The 17904-nt window shown below is 38.2% G+C and overlaps 1 protein-coding gene across 3 annotated transcripts in view; it reads left to right on the top strand.

Annotated features, from left to right (window-relative positions):
* The window catches only part of PRPF40A (pre-mRNA processing factor 40A), a 43581-nt gene that overhangs the window by 1483 nt on the left and 24194 nt on the right, over positions 1 to 17904 (top strand). For 2 of the 3 annotated variants that reach the window (XM_034425181.3, XM_087881884.1), the window contains exons 2-5: positions 2433 to 2570; positions 5379 to 5459; positions 12704 to 12734; positions 14093 to 14115. In XM_034425181.3, coding sequence (XP_034281072.1) covers positions 2433 to 2570; positions 5379 to 5459; positions 12704 to 12734; positions 14093 to 14115 — 273 coding nt within the window. Of the gene's footprint in view, positions 1 to 2432; positions 2571 to 4199; positions 4808 to 5378; positions 5460 to 12703; positions 12735 to 14092; positions 14116 to 17904 lie in introns of those variants that run through there. The other variant, XM_087881885.1, reaches the window with a different exon arrangement.

Raw genomic sequence — 17904 nt, 5'->3', positions numbered from 1 at the left:
TTAGAAAGGAATGCTGGAAAGGCCTGTTAAGTGCATATTTTCCCACCGTTCAAGAGAATGGTGAGACTTAATCTTTGCAGCAGCGCCTATGGGAGGGAATCAATAGGAATTGAATAGGAAGAAATAGGAATACCATGTTTCCCCGAAAATAAGACCCTGTCTTATATTTTTTTGAACCCTGAAATAAGCGCTTGGCCTTATTGCCATGCGCTCAAAAGCCTGATTGGACATATTATCAAGGGGATGTCTTATTTTGGGGGAAACAGGGTATTATATTATCATTTGAAAAATCTCCCAATCAGTATTGTTGATTATGTGCCATCGCATTCTTTTTGACTTCTAGCAACCACATCGATGCCTTGATTGTCTATTCTTAATCTGGTCTTTCAGGTCTTTTTAGTGCCAGTGTTACTGAGTCCATCCACCTTGTTGGTGGTCATCTTTTTCTCTTTTCTTCTAACTTTCCCACCATTTAGAGCCTTTTCCAGAACAATAGGTGTTCAGATTTGCTAACTTTATTGTAATTTAATTATAAATAGGATTTGACAAATTGAAACTATTTGGCACAATTATTTGGAAAACCGAGCCAGAATTCTGGAGGACTACAGTTTAGTATGAATTTATTTATATTTATTTATAAATATTTGCTTATTTCATTCATTTATTGATCCAAGCAATCCATTGACTTTCATATCACTCTTTCACTGTTCACCTGCAACTCCTGATTTTTCCACTGCTATGTAGATCACCAAAAACAAACAGACAACCCTGTAGTTTTTTATACTGGCTTAAAGGGGGACAGTAAACTTGATTTGAGTCATAAAACAAAGTAATCCTTTCTATTTAGTGCTGTAGTTACAGGAGAAAAAGTATGAAATTTCAGTGACAAGTCAACATTCATTATTATTGTTCCATGTGAATGTTACCAATATATGTGAAGCATTTGAACAGTCGTAACTTCATGTTTCATAAGTTGCCAAGTCTTATAGCTATTTTCAAATGAAGTAGGTCAATGACAATATTATTTGCAGGAATATTTAATAAACTTGTATCATTAATAGTGCTTAATTCCTAAGAAAGGTTATACCACTTATACTCAAATCTGCCTAATATACATGTTATTTCCTCTTTGAAGACTTGCTGTCCAAGTCTTTCCTGTTTGAAGATTTGCTACCCAAAATATTTCTTTACAGAATTAAGAATATAATGAAGGTATACTTTTCAGAGCAGATTATATATATACATATGTTAATATGTTTTATTCATTTTACAATCTAAAGATAGGTGAAAAAAATCAAACCATTATTCTATCCCCCTCCCAAAATGTCATTAAAATTTTAAAATAGCAAAATAACATCTTAACAAAAAGTATTTCCATTTGATTGCAGAACAAAGATTAGTGACTTGAAATACATAGTTTCCTGTATGTGGCACTTGAAAAAGCCCACTTGCAAATTACCCTAATAATTATTGGAGAAAATAATACAAGCAAAGGGTGTTTTAGGTTATCTTTAGTCAGGATTATGCACAAGTAGATAGCCAAATGCTATTTAATTTAGGGTCTAAAAGTCATAAATCACTAACAAGCTAATGGCTAGGGTACATAATATAATTTATTTTTAGTAAAACTCAAGTCTGCCTCAGTATTTGCACTGAACAGTCTATGTTAGGTGATAGGAATTCATATAGCTATATTTTTAATTCTATACAGCTAAAACTTAAGAAACATACAAGCAGTTTTCATTTTTTTATTTCCATGCTTTAACTTTTGCTTACTTAATATATTTAAACCAATAAATTAAAATTAAAGATCTAATTGTTTTAGACCTGTCAGTGCAAATCTGGATGTTTTATTTAAATTGTTTATAGCTACCCAATTCAGTGGACTCTGTTGAAGGCAGTGAACTGTTATATGTATATTTTAACTACCATTTTATCAGAAAACAGGATCTGATTTTACAGTTCAGATTTTCAGAAGAATGTTTTTTGACATTCTCATCTGGCAGAAAATATATTTTGAGATTGGATCATTTGAAATCTGATGTACAATGTTTCAATCACAGAATGCCTTGTTCAAACACAAAACAGTAGTGTTTGAGTGCAAAGTGAGCTGTCGTAACATTCTGAAGCATTTCAAACTCAAAATCGATTGAAATGTGTTGTACATCCCTAATACTTACTATACTTTTTTCTTGGAGACTTGTTATATGAAAAATACAAATAGCAATTGCAATAATAAAATAGCAAGTTTTTAAACGATCATGAGTTGTAATATCCATAAAGGAAAAAAAATAAAACATATATTGACAAGATTGGCAATATTGTAACAATTTAAAATATCTTGCTCTTTGAGAGTCCTAATTAACCAGATTTGGAAGATAGCTTGTTTCTGTTTTGCTTGCTTTCCTAAAATCCTAAACTGTGTTTTTCAGATGGGACATCCAGGCATGCCTCACTATCCACCCATGGGAATGCATCCTATGGGCCAAAGGCCTCCAAACATGCCTCCAGTATCTCATGGGATGATGCCTCAAATGATGCCTCCAATGGGAGGACCACAAATGGGACAGGTAAATGGGCTTCTGTGATTTTGTTTTATATTTATATATATATATATATATACTACTTTGAAATGAAACAATACTGTAATTTCTATCTTTTAAAAACTTTCCATAGTTCATTAGGAATTGGCACTGATTCATATCAGTACAGTCCCCTTAATCTCTTTTTCTCATTATTCCTGATTTAAATTATTTCAGAAGATTTTTTTTTCTTAAACAGGTGTTAGTTTTCTGCATAACATTTGGGATACGAAAGTATGTTGGCCTTACATTCCTTACTATTTGGTTGAATCCTTACTTCTCCTTAATATATTTCTCCTGTATGTCAATAAGTAGTTTAGCCTTTTCGGATCTGGGCTTTTATTTTTCCTTTTTGTAGTGGCCTTAGCTCTTTGTGTTCAGTGTGATATAAGCAGTATAAAAAAATACCCTTTATTACTACTCTAGATAGTAATCCAGTACTCTACTGTCCATACTTACACTAATTCATACCTTGAATTTTAAAGTCACTCTTAGTATTAGTCCTGTGCTAATAGGGCATTCTATCTTCATATGACATTAAAAATCATGTAAGTCCTTTGCGTTCTGGACAGTATCATAATTTGTTAGTACAGGTGCATGTAGTTTAAACAAGGTTGAATGATGAATAGGAAACATGAAAAGTAATTTGAGCAGTTCAGCTACTTATCTTATTACCCATTAATTGCAAAGCCCCTAATTATCAGCCTATTTAACAACTGATCAAATTCCCTAGGCCATTGCTTTGAATTAAATTGTTGTTCTGCTCACATTACTATTGCTTGGCATATTTTACTGCTTGGCTATCATCAGGAATTCATAGACTGCAAATGGGCGATCTTCTTGCACATATTACTAGAAATGAATTCCAAGAAATGTAAGGCAGGCAAATATATGTGTTTGGCACTTAAAATATGGAGAATTATGTCTTGGATATGAGGTTATTGTCCCATTCATTTAAACAACCCAAGTACTTTCTTCAAGGTATATTATTTTTCTGTTTAAGGAAAAAAACTAACAAATCTTTAGAAGCTCTTTTTTATCACTTTTGGGGGTTACCGTGTTCCACTTATCCAGTTTGTTTTATCATATTTCACACGGTTTATTCTTATTTACACGTTTTTTCCTATTGATATTGGTATTTCCTTTCTCCAGGCACTGATTTATAGATATCTTGAGTTGTGCATCAAGTGATATGTCATAAAATTAAGGCTGTCTCCAAGCACTTAAAGCAGGACTAACATTCAGAGACAATGGGTTATAAATCCATGTGTTGAGAGCCACCACATAGTTGATAAACCCCTGGACCTTTGTGGCTTTCCTAAAACCTGGATTTGTCAAGCACAAATGTTTTATTTTATGGGGATAGAATATAATTGGTGGCCTATATTCTGAAAGTGTTTCTAAAACTATTTGGATGGAGATATTTAGGGAGCAACTCTTGGTTGGAACACACTTATTTGGAAGCAGCAGTGGGGCAAGACTCCTTTCTTCTCCTGCTTCTACAGGATGGTGGGGAATGGGAGGGCCACTCCCATTCTTTCTTCTCTTCCTCACGCTTCCAAGAAAACCTTGTGGATTGAGGGTGGAGCAGTAGCCCTACCAAATACCTCTCCCTCCACACAAGATGGAAGGTAAGAGGGAGCAATAACCTGATGCTCCCTGAAGATACATGGGAATGGGGTTATTTGGCCAACCCTTCAGGGATTGTCATTACATATTTGGGGGTTGATTTCCCTAGCACTATTTGTGGGATCTGCCGATAAAATTGGCTGAATACGGCCAATTAATTATATTATGTGTTGCCATCCTCTTAGTCCCCAATGAGGACTGATGAAAATTTCACAAAACCTTTGCCTTTCTTTCAGAAATTTTTTTCTGGTTAATGGCCATGTGCATACACAAGGAAATTAGCTCTATATGATAAATGCCTTGGGTCTTTGCCCAAGCTGGCTTCTATTAGACCCTTGTGTGTATTGTCTTGCGGCATCATTGTCAGAATAAGAATTATCCCTCACTATATTTACACTGATTTAAGGAATAAGGAAAATGATATGGTTTTAATTGGTTAAGGTAGTTTGCATCCTTGTTGCATGCCTTTCTCCGCTTTTTAACAGTTCATGTTTTTGAACCCTGCAGTCATAATTCTTAAACTTTATAGTTCTCTTCATCTTGGAACATCTTTGCAGCATAACTCTTACTCCAGCCCTGTGAGACAAGTTCTTCAGGTATTATCCTCTGTTCATAGATGAGGTAAATGAGCCCTCAAGATTAATAGAGTTTACTTAGGTCACAGGGAATTGGTTTGGGAATTAGAGGTTTTAGAGTTTTAAATGGATTGGGCCCCATTCCTTCAATGACTTGCAAGTAGTCTAATGTTTGGGTTTTTTAAAAATAAGACACAAGCATATGGGCCCATATACTTGTTTATCTTTCTGCTATCCCTCCATACCAGTCTGCTTCTTTCTTCATGTTTTGTCTTGAGTTCCCTTTCGAAAGACAATCAAGAGTAGATGAACAATTGTGTCTTTATTTGTTGGCCCTCAGCAATTAATATCTTGCCCACTTTAATGCTTCTGATCATTTAGAGCTTTAATAGTATTTATTTGGAACATCATCAGACAATTGCTGGATTCCCTTGTTAAACTTATATGCCCTTTTATAACTCTACTCCTTTGTTATGCCCCAATTTAGCTGTTTGGGAACAGGGTTAAATTATATCCTCCCATGAACAAAAAATAGTTACAGATGTAGTGTGACAGGTTGTAAACAAATACAATAATCATATTTTGATTGTAGATGCCTGGAATGATGCAGTCAGTGATGCCCGGAATGATGGCACCTCATATGTCTCATGGCCCCATGCAGCCAACAGGACCGGTAAATATTCTGTTTACAATTTTAAAGTATTTGCTCCCTACTGTACTGATTCTGTATCCTTTTCCTGTACCTTTTGTCCAATATATAGTTCAGTATCTTTTATTAAAACAATTAACCAACTTGAGCCACTTTATTGCTAATTATTTCAAATTTATATAATGAAAAATGCTATAGTCAGAATATGATTATTTCATGTTTCATTATAAGGTAGCCTCAGGAGTTTAATAGACGGCGTAACTATAAAATTCATAAATATTTTAATTTAATTTAATTGTTTTATTACAAATGCAAACTAATAATTTCATTTTCCTCTCATGCATCACTTTATGTTCTAGGGATCTATAGAGAAAAACTTTGTTAACTCATAGGGTATGTGAAACTTAATTTTGGATGAGATAGACTAACAATGGACTACTGCAATGCTCTATACATGGGGCTCCCCTTGGGGTGCACCCGGAGGCTGCACTTAGTCCAGAATGTGGCCGTGCGGGGGATTATGGGAGCGACGGGGCGCTCACATATGACACATCTCCTGCGCGAGCTGCACTGGCTTCCTGTGGTCTTCCGGGTGTGCTTCAAGGTGTTGGTGACCACCTTTAAAGCGCTCCATGGCTTAGGGCCGGGATATCTGCGAGACCGCCTTCTGCCGCCAATAGCCTCCCACCGACCAGTTCGCTCGCACAGAGACGGCCTCCTCAGAGTGCCATTGGCCAGACAGTGCCGGCTAGCGACCCCCAGGGGGAGAGCCTTCTCTGTGGCAGCACCTGCCCTCTGGAATGACCTACCCCCTGAGATACGCACGATATCAGACCTCCGGATTTTCATCGGGCCCTGAAAACATACTTATTCCATCTAGCCGGGCTGGCTTGATCCCATCCTCTCAGTTTTAATTGAATTCGGTTTTAATTGGGTTGTTTTAAACTTTGGGCCAAAATTATTTAATTGTTTTTAAACTGTTTTTAAATTTTATATGCTATGTTTTATCTCGCCCTGAGTCCTGCAGGAGAAGGGCAGTATAGAAATAAAATAAAATAAAATAAATAAAAATAAATAAACAATCCTAGTTTAAATTTGGAAGGATTTGAAGAAAAGTACAACTACAATTGAGCTGAAAATTTATGTTCCTAAGTGAGACATTCATTAAGTGAGTTTTGCCCCATTTCTTGCCACAGCTGTTAAGTGAATCACTATAGTTAATAACATGGTTGTTAAGTAATCTGACTTCCCCATTGACTTTGCTTGTCAGAAGGTCACAAAAAGTGATCACATGACCGTGGGACCCTGCAACTGTCATAAATATGAGTTAGTTGCCAAGTGTCTGAATTTTGATCACATGATCATGGGGCTGCTGCACTGGCCATAAGTGTGAAAAATGGTCATAAGTCATTTTTGCAGTGTTATAACAGCAAACTTGTAAATCAAGGACTACCGTGTTTCCCCCCAAAAATAAGACCTATCCCGAAAATAAGCCCTAACTTGATTTTTACACGTGTGCCCAATATAAGGCCTACCCCCCAAAGTAAGCCCTATTTAAGACCCTGCCCACTCTGCTACATCTGGTTGCACGAGGTGGAGTGAGGTGCACATGTAAAAACCAAGCTAGGATGGGAGTGGAACTGACTTATGTGCCCCACTCCTGCTTATTTTAGGACAGTTGCAGCCTCCCACGCCCCGACACCTGCCTCGCCTTGCCGGCCCACTTCTGCGGCTGCTTGCTGCCACTTCCACACATCCCCCGTGGCCTCTGTTTCGCCATCAGAGGCCTTCAGGAAAGGCCTCTGCAGCCGAGAAACAAGCTCCAAATTGACATGCACGGTGCCCCTGCCCTCTGTTTTACCGTCAGAGGTCTTCAGAAAGTGGCCACAGAAGTAGGCCAACAGCAGCCACACGGGCTCTGCTGGGCAGGGTTATAGGTGCTGCTGCCATGAGGTGAGACAGTGGAAAAGATATCCCCGAAAATAAGACTTAATGCCTCTTGGAGGCAAAAAAAATAATAAGACTGGGTCTTATTTTCTGGGAAACACGATACCTGTATCTAGATTGCAAATAGGAAGAAGGACCAGCATTCTCTTTGTTATTTAAATTCTATGTCCCAACCTCTGCTTTATAGGTACACATGAAAAATGTAAAATAGATTATTTTGTTTTCCTAGAATGGCTAGTTTAGCTTTAATAGTTATCTGTTGTTTAACATGACCTACAAGATCCTTCCAACTCTGTTGATCTGTAGCAATACCTGATGATTTAATAGTAGATCTAGATTTCCCTGACTCTCATTGACTATCTCAAAGCAAACTCTACTTAACTTGAGAAAGTCAACTTTCAAAATCAAATTGATGCCAAATTCAGGGTGTGAACAGAAGTTGAAATTGGGCATGGAGTGTGTATGGCAAATAAGTTAAAAAATTATAGATAATATTTGTAGGATATACTTCCTGATTATTCTGCATTACAATCTCTTTTCTTTGACTTAATCATTGTTTTAGATTGTTACTCTATGTTGTCTGATAGCTCACACAACATTTCTGTTGCAAGATGTTTCTCTTCAGCTTTCTTTCTCATTGAATCTTTAAGGGTTCAGGGAGTTTTACCTATTCTCTTTATATTGTCTCTTTGCATTGTGTTATTTATTTAGCAATATTTTTGGTACTTGCCTGATCGTCATTAATATTCTTGATTTCACATGGCTAAATAAATAGACTGCAGTATATTAATTTCTATACTAGCTAGTGAGAAAAGGAAATTCCCTCTTTTACAGGCAGTAAAAAATACAGTGAACCAGTGAAGATGAATCAGAGCGTTTCCTATAAAATCTTTTTTTTTTGTCTAATTTCCACAAACTTATCCAATTTAAATATCCCAGAAAAGAATCAAAACTGAATTACTTTTTCTCCCTATATGCTTCCTCAATTGCTTTTCATTTTTATTGGCAGTAGCCTGTGATTTTTTTTAGACATGCAGGCATTTCTTTTCTTTCTTTTGGTCTCCATTTTCAGTTAATTATGAAATAATACTAATTCTCCACGAACAGTATTTCAAAAATCTATCCTTTTTTATTCTATACAGTAAAATATACAGTACATTATTATCCTGTAATAATTTTCTGATCTCTTTCATCTTTAATATCTTAATTGTCTTTTTCAAAAGCTGAATTTTTACCTGAGAGGTCTCTTGGAAGAGAGGCAGGATATAAATCAAAATAATATCTCTTATCACTAAGACTCATCTCCCCCCCCCCTCCAATATCTCCATTTCTAGTGACTTTGCAAGTTCTTCATATCAGCTTTCTGGGAGCAGCTTTGTCATTACTCTTGTTTTGAAACAACTGCATTAGTTTTTGATCAAAATTGAAAGTGCTACCTTTAAATTCTCCATTGAGGGTGGAGACAGCAGCCAGTATGGGTAGTACTTGCCCAGTCAGCCTGAACTTGATACTAACTCAGCATGCTGACTAAAACTGCCTATATAAATGATACTTGAGGATGCTTAATGTTTCCTCTTTCCAGTAATCAATGATTGAGAGAACTAGATAATTGTTAAGAGAAAGTAGTAATTTATTATATTTACAGTAAATGTTGCCCAACTCCTACCGACACTGGGTGGATTACAAGTTGTCTGAAACTTTAAACCAAGAAAAAAAAAAGAGATTTAAAAAAGGGTAAAATTGACAGGATGACAAAACCAGATGGGAACAAAGGAAAACAACCCACATAGTGTGAAGGAAGCTTCAACCAACCATTGTCAAGTCTTCAAGACCCTTCAAATACCAGCAAGTGGTTTTGGATCTTAGGGAGCCTCATTCTGGATGGTAGGTGCTACTTTAGAGAAGGTGCACTTATAGTGTCCTAATAAATGGCATTGCTTAGTCAAAGGAACCCGAAGTGTACCAACCCTGCCAGATCAAATTAGCTGGGCAGATAATATGGAGATAGGCAGTCTCTCAAGCAACTGAGCCTCATGCCATGTAGGGCTTTATAGGTAATAGCTACATCTTGAATCAAATAATGCATTCTGGACCAGTGGAAACTTTTAGATGGTCTTCAACGCTCTCCATATAGAGTGCATTAATCTTGCATGATTGTACACAAAACACATTCCTAAAATCCAAACATGTGGAATCTGCATGAAATGGTAGTGACTGTTTACTTCCCCAAAATAATTATTACTTAACATATATTTTACAAAAATAGTCTCCTTTGAACTGAGCTTCATCGCTGTGATGGCAAACCTTTTAGAGACCAAGTGCCCAAACTGCAACCCAAAACCCACTTATTTATCACATGGCAATTTAACCTGAATACTGAGGTTTTACTACCTAAAATAATGATAAACAAGGCAGAGTTCAGCTAATTGTGGTACCTTGCTCAATAGTAGTAACTATGAGAGGGATCTTGGAGTCCTAGTGGACAACCATTTAGATATAAGCCAGCAGTGTGCAGCAGCTGCCAAAAAAGCCAACACAGTTCTGGGCTGCATAAACGGGGGGATTGAATCAAGATCACATGAAGTTTTAATACCACTTTATAATGCCTTGGTAAGGCCACACTTGGAATATTGCATTCAGTTTTGGTCACCACGATGTAAAAAAGATATGGAGACTCTAGAAAGAGTGCAGAGAAGAGCAACAAAGATGATTAGGGAACTGGAGGCTAAAACATATGAAGAACGGTTGCAGGAACTGGGTATGTCTTGTTTAATGAAAAGGACTAGGGGAGACATGATAGCAGTGTTCCAATATCTCAGGGGCTGCCACAAAGAAGGGTTTTCAACATATTCTCCAAAGCACCTGAGGGCAGGACAAGAAGCAATGGGTGGAAACTAATCAAGGAGAGAAGCAACTTAGAACTAAGGAGAAATTTCCTGACAGAACAATTAATAAGTGGAAGAACTTGCCTGCAGAAGTTGTGAATGTTCCAACACTGGAATTTTTTAAGAAGATGTTGGATAACCATTTGTTTGAAGTGGTGTAGGGTTTCCTGTCTGGGCAGGGGGTTGGACTAGAAGACCTCCAAGATCCCTTCCAACTCTGTTATTCTATTTCTATTTCTAAATCTCTGTAGTTGGTTCAGCCAAACCAGCAAGCAGGTCTTCTCAAGATTGCTGAACAAGCTTCTTAAGATTTGGAGAGGAAAGTAGCAAATTGTTCTAAGAAAAACGTGATAAATGCACTTTTATGCCCCTTCATTTTTTTCTGCTTTTGAAATATTACATTTAACAACAATAGAAAAGAAAAATCTTTGTACTATCATTTCTTAGTTTTTCTCTTCATTTTCTTATCCCAATTTTCTCTGTATATTTTTACTTCTTTTCTTGTTAAAATAAAATAGTTTTAATTTCTATTATTGAAAGAGACATCGCCTTCCTCATAACTAAATACCTACCAATTATTTATCTGGAAGAAAACTGTATCACCATAAAATGTCCTGTCCAGGACAGAAGAAGGGACAGTCTCAGCCTAGATACCTTTGGTTACAAGCCAAAAAATCCAATTACCTTTGGACAGGAAATTCAAAACAAGAAAGTGGAGAGGGCAAAGCCTGCAAGATACAGGCCATGTATCTTTCCTGCAAGATACATGGCCTGTATCTTGCAGGAAAAGACAAGGTTAGGGATGCTTTGAATCCGCTGTATGGAGACCAGATAGCTTTTTTTTGTTCTGCTTCGTAGTCTGATGAGTGGTTCCAATTAACAAATATGCTTAATTCCCTCTCCCCCCCCCCATACCTTTCTCCCAAGGACTCTGCAAATACTATGATTGTCTGGCTGAAAAGCACAACATGGGTAGTTACCAATTTATAGTCTTTGCTTCTCCACTCTACGCCGCTACCGCCACGGGGGCGGCTGCTTGTTTAGCAGCGGTGGCCTTGGCTATAGTGGGAGGGTTGGTTGTTTTTTTGTCCACCGCAATCCGTGACGGAAAAAAAGGGGGGGGAAGGCCACGCATGGTTGGGCACGCTTGGCGGCAGGAGAAGGGGTGGTGCAACAGGGCTGTTTTGTTCGCCGCCGATGGAGTCACCAACTGACTGACTGACCTGATTGAAGCTGAGCCCAATGTAGGGGAGACTGCGGGGTTAGTTTGGCCGGGCAAATTTGCTATCAAAGTGGAACCTGGGCACTGTGCTGCAATGTAGAAACGGGAAATGGAGCAGCCAGCACAAGTTGAGGAAGAGCAGGAAGAAGAGAGGGCCACTCTGTTGCCCGTTTTTCCATTGTCGCACCCGGAGCTTGCCCCACCCACCACCACCCAGATGCTCTCGCTTCCCCCAAGCATTTCTTTGCCTACCTGATTTCCAGCTCCGTGGCGTTTCTCTGTTACGTTTCTTGCCATTGTGTGCAGGGAAACAAAAGTTTGTGGGACTAAAAAAAAAGTTCACTCAATCAATTCCAATTTCGTGAGATCTTTTTCTTTCCAAGAAGTGGGAATTGATTGAGTGAAACTTTTTTTTTAGTTCCACAGACTTTTGTTTCTCTGCAAATGACGGCGAGAAACTCGACAGAGAAACATGATGAAGCTGGGCTGGGGCGACGGCACACGTGCCCAGAGAGGCGATCTCTGGCATGTGTGCCATAGGTTCAACCAATGTAGTTTTCTTTCACAGTACAGGTAGTCCTCGGTTAAAGGCCATTCATTTAGCAATCTTTCTAAGTTAATAGTGGTGCTGGAAAAACTGGCTTATAACCAGTCCTCGCATTTAAGAACTGTCAAAGTGCCCCTCAGTCCTGTGATCATAATTTGAGAGCTTGGCATTTGCTGCATATTTATGATGATCACAGTTTCCTGCAGATTGCCATTTACAACCATCCTGGCCAGCTTCTGTAAAGCAAAGTCAATGGAGAAGCTGGAAATAAGTTGCAAATTACAGAAAAGTTTGTAAAATTGGGTTCAGTTGCACTCTGCCTTACTTAATAATTACACTACTCAACAACAAATTTTTTGGTCCCTATTGGTTATATGTTGAGGTCTGTCTGTAGTTTTCTTTCTTCCTAGCCAATATTGTCTGGTTTTGAAAAGCAAAGCAAGTTCGAATCTGGTTAGTATTTGGACAGGAAATAACCAGAAAATACAAGCACAAAAGACTGGAATGGGAAGTTAAAAAAAACATCTGGCAAGGATAAACCACTTCCGCGTTATTACCTGTGTCTGTCTGTCTGTGTGTGTGTGTATATAAACAAGTCTCTGCTATCATCTCAAATTGAAATAGGTATATATACATATATATATATATATATTTGTTTTTTTTACAGCCAGGAGTGAACAGCATGGATTCGCAAATTGGTATGTATGAATAATCAATTATTTGTTAAGTAATTTAGGCTGTTATAAGAAATATTATTTTTTCTAATTAAAACTAAATTAAATTTTGCCGTTAATTTAATTATCAAAGGAAAATTTGAAAATGTCTGTTTTTATAATGGAACAAACAAACTTTATGGTCTTTAGAAATAATATTTTTTGGATTAAAAGTTCATCTAGAAAAATACAAGAGAAAATGCTAACAATTAGGGGAAAGAATTTAACAACAGAGTAGTCAGGATTGTGTCAGCCCACTAGTTATAGTTTTATTTATTTATTTTTTCATTCATCACACTTCTATACTACCTGTCTCACCTAAGTGACTGGGTGGTTATATTAAAAACATCTCACAAAATATCAAAGCATAAATAAGAATTTATTTGTACTCTCCCTGGCCTCTATGGAGCCTCTTGCACATCCCTTTGCACTTTCCCCAGCCAGCACCTCTCATGTACCTCCTTGCATCTTTGCCATCCTGCATACCTGACCCAAATAGTACCTTTTGAACACCCCTTGGTACTTTCCCTGGCCCTCTTGCATGCCTGCACCATCCTCTCATGCGTCCTCTCCTGTGCACCCTCTTGCTCCTTCCCCCACCAAGCAGCAGCAATTTACCTGCCTGTGGGCCTAGGACTTTCTGCTGGCCTTCCCACGGACTTTGGTTGTATTGGTTACTTGCTTAATAAACATGGGATTCTGTTAACATCAACTGGGGCTGCAGGGATTGCCTTCACTAAGCAATGTGTCCACGCTTTATGGCCATATGGCTTAGGAATGGAAATTCCAGTCCCAATTGCTGTCGTAAGTCGAGGACTCCCTATATTATGTTTTGAATAAACCATAATTTTTGCTAAACAATAAAAAGGTATTTGTAGAGCACACTGGGTGAATTCACGCAACATGCGAAAGTGAATCCAACCAACCCAGTTGACTTTGCACAGTATATGAATCTAATCGCTGCTCTGGAAGAGAAATACTTGAAATATTGGCATGAATAATGCTTTCTAGGAAATTAGGTAGTTAAAATGTGATTTGGCTGATTGCATGTAACACACAACTAACATCTGAACACCTAGGATCTGCTTTTTTATTATTTCTGACTTTCTTTTTAAGTGTAAGTGTAGAGTCTAAATTGTATTAATTAAATGTGGCCTCAGCCAAAATGTGCATCCATGACATTCTGCCTGAAATAGTTCCTGGCAAGTAAGCTGTTAAATATAGGACTTGTGTGCCAATTTATTTTAATAAAACTTGAAAGCTTTTTGAATCACAGTAAATCAGGAAGGATTTGTTTTAGTATTTCCATAAAATTGATTTCTCAATTTTTTTTTTCTGCATAGGTTTAGCTCCCCCTGGGACTCAGGTAAGAAAGGACATTTTGTTTCTTGGTAATTCAGTCATTTCTAGCCAGTTTCCCTGCTGTCTTTCTCCCTCTTATATTAAAGCAAGCACTTTGTTGAGTACTTAACTTTGCCAAAGTCTTAGAACACTCATACTTAGATAGAAGGTTTGAATAGGATAAGTAATGCAGGTAAAGTACAATAACTTGACTTCAGAACTCATAATTTGTATCATATACATAAAGTTACCACTTATGCAATTTTGAACTAGATATGATCTTTGCATCCATTTTATTCAAAACTTTACATTAAATTACATTTAAAATGTAGTAAACATTTTCCCTTGATGGGATTCATTCAAAAGTGCTTAATTATGGCAGGATCATGCCTGACGTTTCAGCTAGTTCTGATTTGTTATATCCAAACCAGGACAAACTATTCAATAATGATAATTTGAACTATTAATGAACCTCTGTTAAAAACCAGCCATAATTCTTAACTAAGGAAATCTACAGGATGTTCAAAATCTACATGTTATCAAGTGTTATGTTAAAATGCAAGCCCTGCTGTACATTTATACAAATTGGGCAGACGTGCCATGCCTGCTATTTTGTAGATTTTTGAGCCTTTCCACCAATATGTAGATACCCCTCTTCTTAACTAATTGTACTTTGTTGTTTATTTGATTAATTTTTTATGCCATATGTCTCCCAGAGACTCTTGTCATAATCTGTTGTAATTATTCTGGAAGAAGAATGAGAAGCAAGAATTGTGACTAAATTAGGCTACAATTCTTCAGTTTGCAAGTTCCCTAATAGCTAATATAGTAATGATTAGGAATTACTTTTCAGAGCAAGTAAGAACATAGTATATTTAACTCCAGTCAGGGTGTTATGAATATATCAGAAAATGTTTTTATAATGCAAATGTGCACAGAAAGACAATTTTTAAGTTATAAAATGTTTTTGTTACTTATTGAATCCTTAAGAATTTTCAAGGTTATGAATGTACAGTAATCTTCAATTTATGACCAAAGTTGGAGCCAGAATTTTGGTTACTAAGCAGTGCAATCCTTAATGAGTCATCATGTGGCCAGATCCCATTTTATAACCAGTTTGCTGTAGTCATTGAGTGAATCTTGGTCGTTAAGTGAATCACGTGCTTAAGCGAATTCAGCTTCCCCAATTAATTTTTCTTGTCAGAAGCAAGCTGGGGAAACCATTAATCATGATTATATGAACGAAGAATATTGCAATCCTTGTAAATTATTGCCAGTTGCCAAGTACCCGAACTGCAATCAAAAGACTGCAGGGACGGTGCAGCAGTTGTGACTTTGAGGGCAGGCTGTAAGTCACTTATTCCAAGGCCATTATAACTTAGAACTATCATTAAACAAATGGTCATAAATCGAGAACTCTACCTGTAGCCATTTTCATAAGCAATCCCTATAGGCTCCATTTTCCAAACAGGGAAAGTATATAAAAGTGTCCCTACAGTGAATTTTGACTCCTTGTAATCATATTAATATGTTGATGAATTTTCTTGACTTTATTGTGGAAATGATTTTCCATTATCGTCTTCTTGGATGTATTTTTCAACTTTATTTCCTACATCTGATGATGCTGATAAGGTTTCTGACATCAGAATTGATTAGGTGCTGCCCCCTGCTGTAGATGAGCGTGGCTTATAGAAAGGCTTTGAAAAGGACAGCAAGTACTGTCTTGAAATCTCAAATTTCATGTCCTCTCATCTGAAAAGTATTCATCTTTAGTATAAATTTATTTTTCTATGTCTCCATTACTTTTTTGAGTTTTTTTATTTCAGACAACACTATTTGCATATAGCTATGCAATCACCTGTTATAAAATAATTAAGATCATATTCTGTTCACTTCTCCATTACTATCAACACATTTGAGACTTAGATTTGATCACAGCAATCAGTGATATCATTTCTACATAATGCAGATTTAATTTTAAAAAACACATTAAACTATAGTTAATGAAGCTAGGCTATTCTGGTAAGCATTATTACATTTAATGGAAGCAGGAGTTTCCTGTTCACCATTGTTGTAACCTAGGTTCTTTTCTTCTCCATTGAGAGTGGAGACAGCAGCCAGCGTGGGTAGTGCCCATCCAATCAGCTTGAAGGACTGAGCCTGCCAATTTTCCCTAGTCCCGCCTCTGTTGCCGGGCAGGCCAGCTTTTGGCTCAGTCCTTCAGCGCTGGCTGGTGTGTGGGACTGCTCTCTAGCTAAATCTCTTTATTCTTATTTCTAATGTTTGAATTTCTGGTTTTTTGACTTTGGATTGTGTGACTGTGCTATTTCTTTGCTATTTGGACTCTGATTGATTATTCCGGCTGACCTTGGACTGCCTGACTTCGACTTCGTGAGTTACCCAAGTCCCTCATTTGGGCTTCGTTTTCCCTGGCTTAGCCAGGGGTGTGGGGATTCCCTCGCCTCTCTCCCTCCCAAGGGGTTTTAATTTCACCTGAACTTCGAGGGACATTCCCCCTGACTCGAGCTGCCTTCGCCTGCTCCGTTTGGGCTAAGTTTCGATTTCCCCTTATTCTCGGCAATTCGGAGGGCGCGCTGCAGCCGCGCCGGCCATTTTGGACGCCCCTCGCTTTCCCGCCATTAAGGAAGTCGCGGCGCTCCACAGCCTGCTCTCCCCGTAATCAAGCCTTTCAGCTGGGGGTTTTTAGCCTCTAGAAGCCTGCTCCCTCGCAGCCGTTTGCCCTAACTCTTAAAGTGAACTTAAAGTGCTGCTGGCTGTTGATCAATTGAGGAGCCTCGCAACCTTAACTGTTTAACTGCCGATCTCTGCAGACTACTAATTGTTGGAGATACATTGCTGGCACAACTATTGCAACTGAGGAGCTTTGCGCCCCCGTTTTGTACTGCAGAGGCCATTATATTTATACAGCATATTATTTCAGTTGTGGAGCTTCACGCCCCCCCCCTTTTCTCCTGAGGCTGTATTCATTTTTTATACGCTGTTTGGTTTGAATCCTAGTGGGGTCTCGCGCCCCCTCCCCTTTACGTTACACAAACCTGAGAACGGTGGCCTTAATCTGCCAGTCTGTCTGCTAATTTGAGTGATTCTCTCAATTGGTTGGGCCTTTTCTTTTATTACGCTTGTTGTTTGTGGAGTTTTCTTACGCTCCCTATCGAGCCTATTTGATTTTCCAAATAGATTTGTCTTTCCAGTCTCTGGGCCTAATTGTGGAGTTCCTCTCGCTCCCTTCTGATACATTAAAATATAATTTATCAAAGCGTAATCTGGCGTGTGGGGGCTTACCTTAAAGCACCCCTTGTTTTGTTGCCATGCCCAAGGCCCTTTCTAAATCTAAGCACGGTCGTAAGGCCAGTGCAAGTAAAGTTGGCCAATCAGACTCCACGTCTGTTACCCAGCATTCTGTCATGGAAGATTCCAGGTCCCGTTCCAGAACTTCTCAATCCTCACGCTCTCATCACAAGTCTTCCACTCGTGATGTGTCATCCTCTTCCTCCAAGGCAGAAAAACGAAGAGACAAAGTTTTGACCAGGTTATGTGACAAGGCTTCTGCTCAGTTGTCTCCTCCCACTATTCAACCTCCTACCTCCTCTAATCCACCTCCAGCAGCCGCTCACTCGCCTTCTCCTGACCAGCTTTCTCTGCAAGATTGCCCAGTGACTATTTCTGAGGAAAATTTGTGGGGTCCTGACGCAGTTTCTCAACCGGTGCCTGATCCAACAATTGTACCGGAGGTTCCTTCATCTGACCCTGTACCTGCTCATTCCTTGGATCCTTCCATCCTTCCAGGTCAGTT

Source organism: Pantherophis guttatus, chromosome 1, assembly GCF_059756535.1.
Source record: "Pantherophis guttatus breed Tessera chromosome 1, ASM5975653v1, whole genome shotgun sequence".
NCBI classification, from domain to species: Eukaryota; Metazoa; Chordata; class Lepidosauria; order Squamata; family Colubridae; genus Pantherophis; species Pantherophis guttatus.
Note: the sequence above shows the minus strand (reverse complement) of the source record. Positions and strands in the feature narration are given on the sequence as shown.